The sequence below is a fragment of the Habropoda laboriosa genome, unplaced genomic scaffold (assembly GCF_001263275.1).
Source record: "Habropoda laboriosa isolate 0110345459 unplaced genomic scaffold, ASM126327v1 scaffold486, whole genome shotgun sequence".
Lineage (NCBI taxonomy): Eukaryota > Metazoa > Arthropoda > Insecta > Hymenoptera > Apidae > Habropoda > Habropoda laboriosa.
In genome coordinates this window covers 913,588-915,554 of record NW_017100724.1, presented here as the reverse complement: position 1 = coordinate 915,554, position 1,967 = coordinate 913,588, and the positions used below count along the sequence as shown (strand labels likewise).

Here is a 1,967-nt window from a genome sequence, read left to right as displayed (position 1 = left end):
TAATGTACTATAACATGTACTATATATTATATATACTATGATATAATATTGTTCTGTTTTATGAAAATATTAATATTCTTTGGCACAATATTTCCTATAATACTGCTAACAAATACAAACAAAGTTAAAATAAATGAGATCAAAGTTAAATATTGGTTTATTTATTCTTTGTCCTATTTTAAATTATCTTTGTATCATCAGATGTATAGGTGAACCTCTGATAGCAAATTTAAATAAAGTAGCTTTAAAGCAGTCTTAGTATTAAAAGTAATGTTGATGCTAAGAAATAATTTTCATTATTTCTGAGGCCTGTAGTGTTTTTAGAATCTTTTTTTTTGTGAGCGATTGTTTCAACAAAAAATTAATACTTCCCTAACTACAAGATTTTGAAGGAATTGGAATATTCATATTTAGGCAAATATTCATGTTTTTGGATGGATCTTGAGATTCAGAAACGTTTGATTGTTGATCTGTGGTTTTCTCTTCATTTCTCATTGCACATATCACATCTGTGAGAGCAACTATATAATTTTTTGCTAAAGTTAAAGTTTCAATTTTGGATAATCGTCTTTCCTTAGATACATGTGGAATTACTTCACGTAAAGACTATAAAATATAGTAATTTAAACTTTTCTGAAAGTAGATAATTTGTTAGAAGTGATTAAAAACATCTTTACCTGAAAAGCATCATTCAAACTGTGCATTCTCATTCTTTCTCTCTCATTGCTTTCCAATCTCCTTAGAGTTCTTTCTCTAGGTGTTGTTCCTCTAGATGATTTTGATAATTTCAATCCTGACTTTTCACTTCGTTTACTGTTTCGCTGTACTGTTTTGTTAGCCTGTGATTGTTGTTTAGGCCATTTTCCCTCCCAGTTATCCCCGTTCATTACTTTAGATGTCATTCAATAATATTTCTGATGAAATGAATATTATTAATGTTATATAAAAATCACTTTTTTATTAAGAACTTTTGTTGTTTTGTTTTTAAAGTGATAAATAATTTAATTTAAGTAATTACATTAAAAAGTTATTTTATAAACAATACTTCAAGGTCAATGTATGGACAAGTAAATATTTTTAATTACAAAAAAGATATTACTTAATATTTAAAATAATATTTGTATACTTACAATTTACTAAATATTATTTCAATATTAACGGGTTAATGAAAAAATAAAGTATAAGTGTAACAATATATTTAAATTTGTTATTATTTCCAAAGCGCGAATTTTTCGTTGCGCTTTTGTTCGATGTATTTGTAAATAAAATAAAGTAACGCTTAACTTATATTGTGCGATACATTTTCAAATATTTGAACTAGCTGCACGCTACCGCGTGTACTTGTTGAGCCACGTTGGAATGACGACTGACGTTGCGATGCCGGGGTGCGGCCGAAACAGCCTTCCACCCCCGAGAACTATGCGATCTACCCTGTGACCTTTTCTTAATAACTTTTCTACAAAATTTTGTTTATTTTGTAATTTGTTTTTTATTTATATTAAGTTGATTAATGATATAACACTTATATTTAAAAAATTACGTTCTTAATATTCTTACTAGGATGTAGCATTGATAAAACCTAAAAATGAATAATATCCTGAGGAATCATAATTTACCATTTATGATGTCTTGGATAAGTTTTAAATTCAATTTTATAGTAATATGTGTAATAACATTTGTTCATATGAAATATAAATTCGTTAATAATTTGCAGCTTCTAATATGGAAAAATGTATGTAATATGTACAATCACATTTTTAATAGACACCTATTGTACAATACACATAATACTTTGGTACGGGTGCGCGGCTACAGGTGGGCGTATGACGTAATTCGCCCACGCGGATCTTTCTATCTTTCTATAATCATACTACCACCGATCAAGATAGTATGAATATATACTTAAATGTATCATACATGCTATTACATGCAATTCAATCGAAATTTTATTATACGTAAAATAAAAT

At 27.6% G+C, this 1,967-nt stretch overlaps 1 protein-coding gene across 1 annotated transcript; it reads right to left on the bottom strand.

Moving 5' to 3' along the window:
- Positions 1 to 372: 372 nt before the first annotated feature.
- Positions 373 to 905, bottom strand: LOC108577059 (protein dimmed-like). Its single transcript, XM_017940154.1, has 2 exons — positions 678 to 905; positions 373 to 606 (listed from the first exon to the last, which is right to left on the bottom strand). Exons 1-2 carry the CDS (start codon positions 900 to 902, stop codon positions 373 to 375), a joined length of 459 nt encoding a protein of 152 aa, XP_017795643.1. The 5' UTR covers positions 903 to 905.
- Between the last annotated feature and the right edge of the window lie 1,062 nt (positions 906 to 1,967).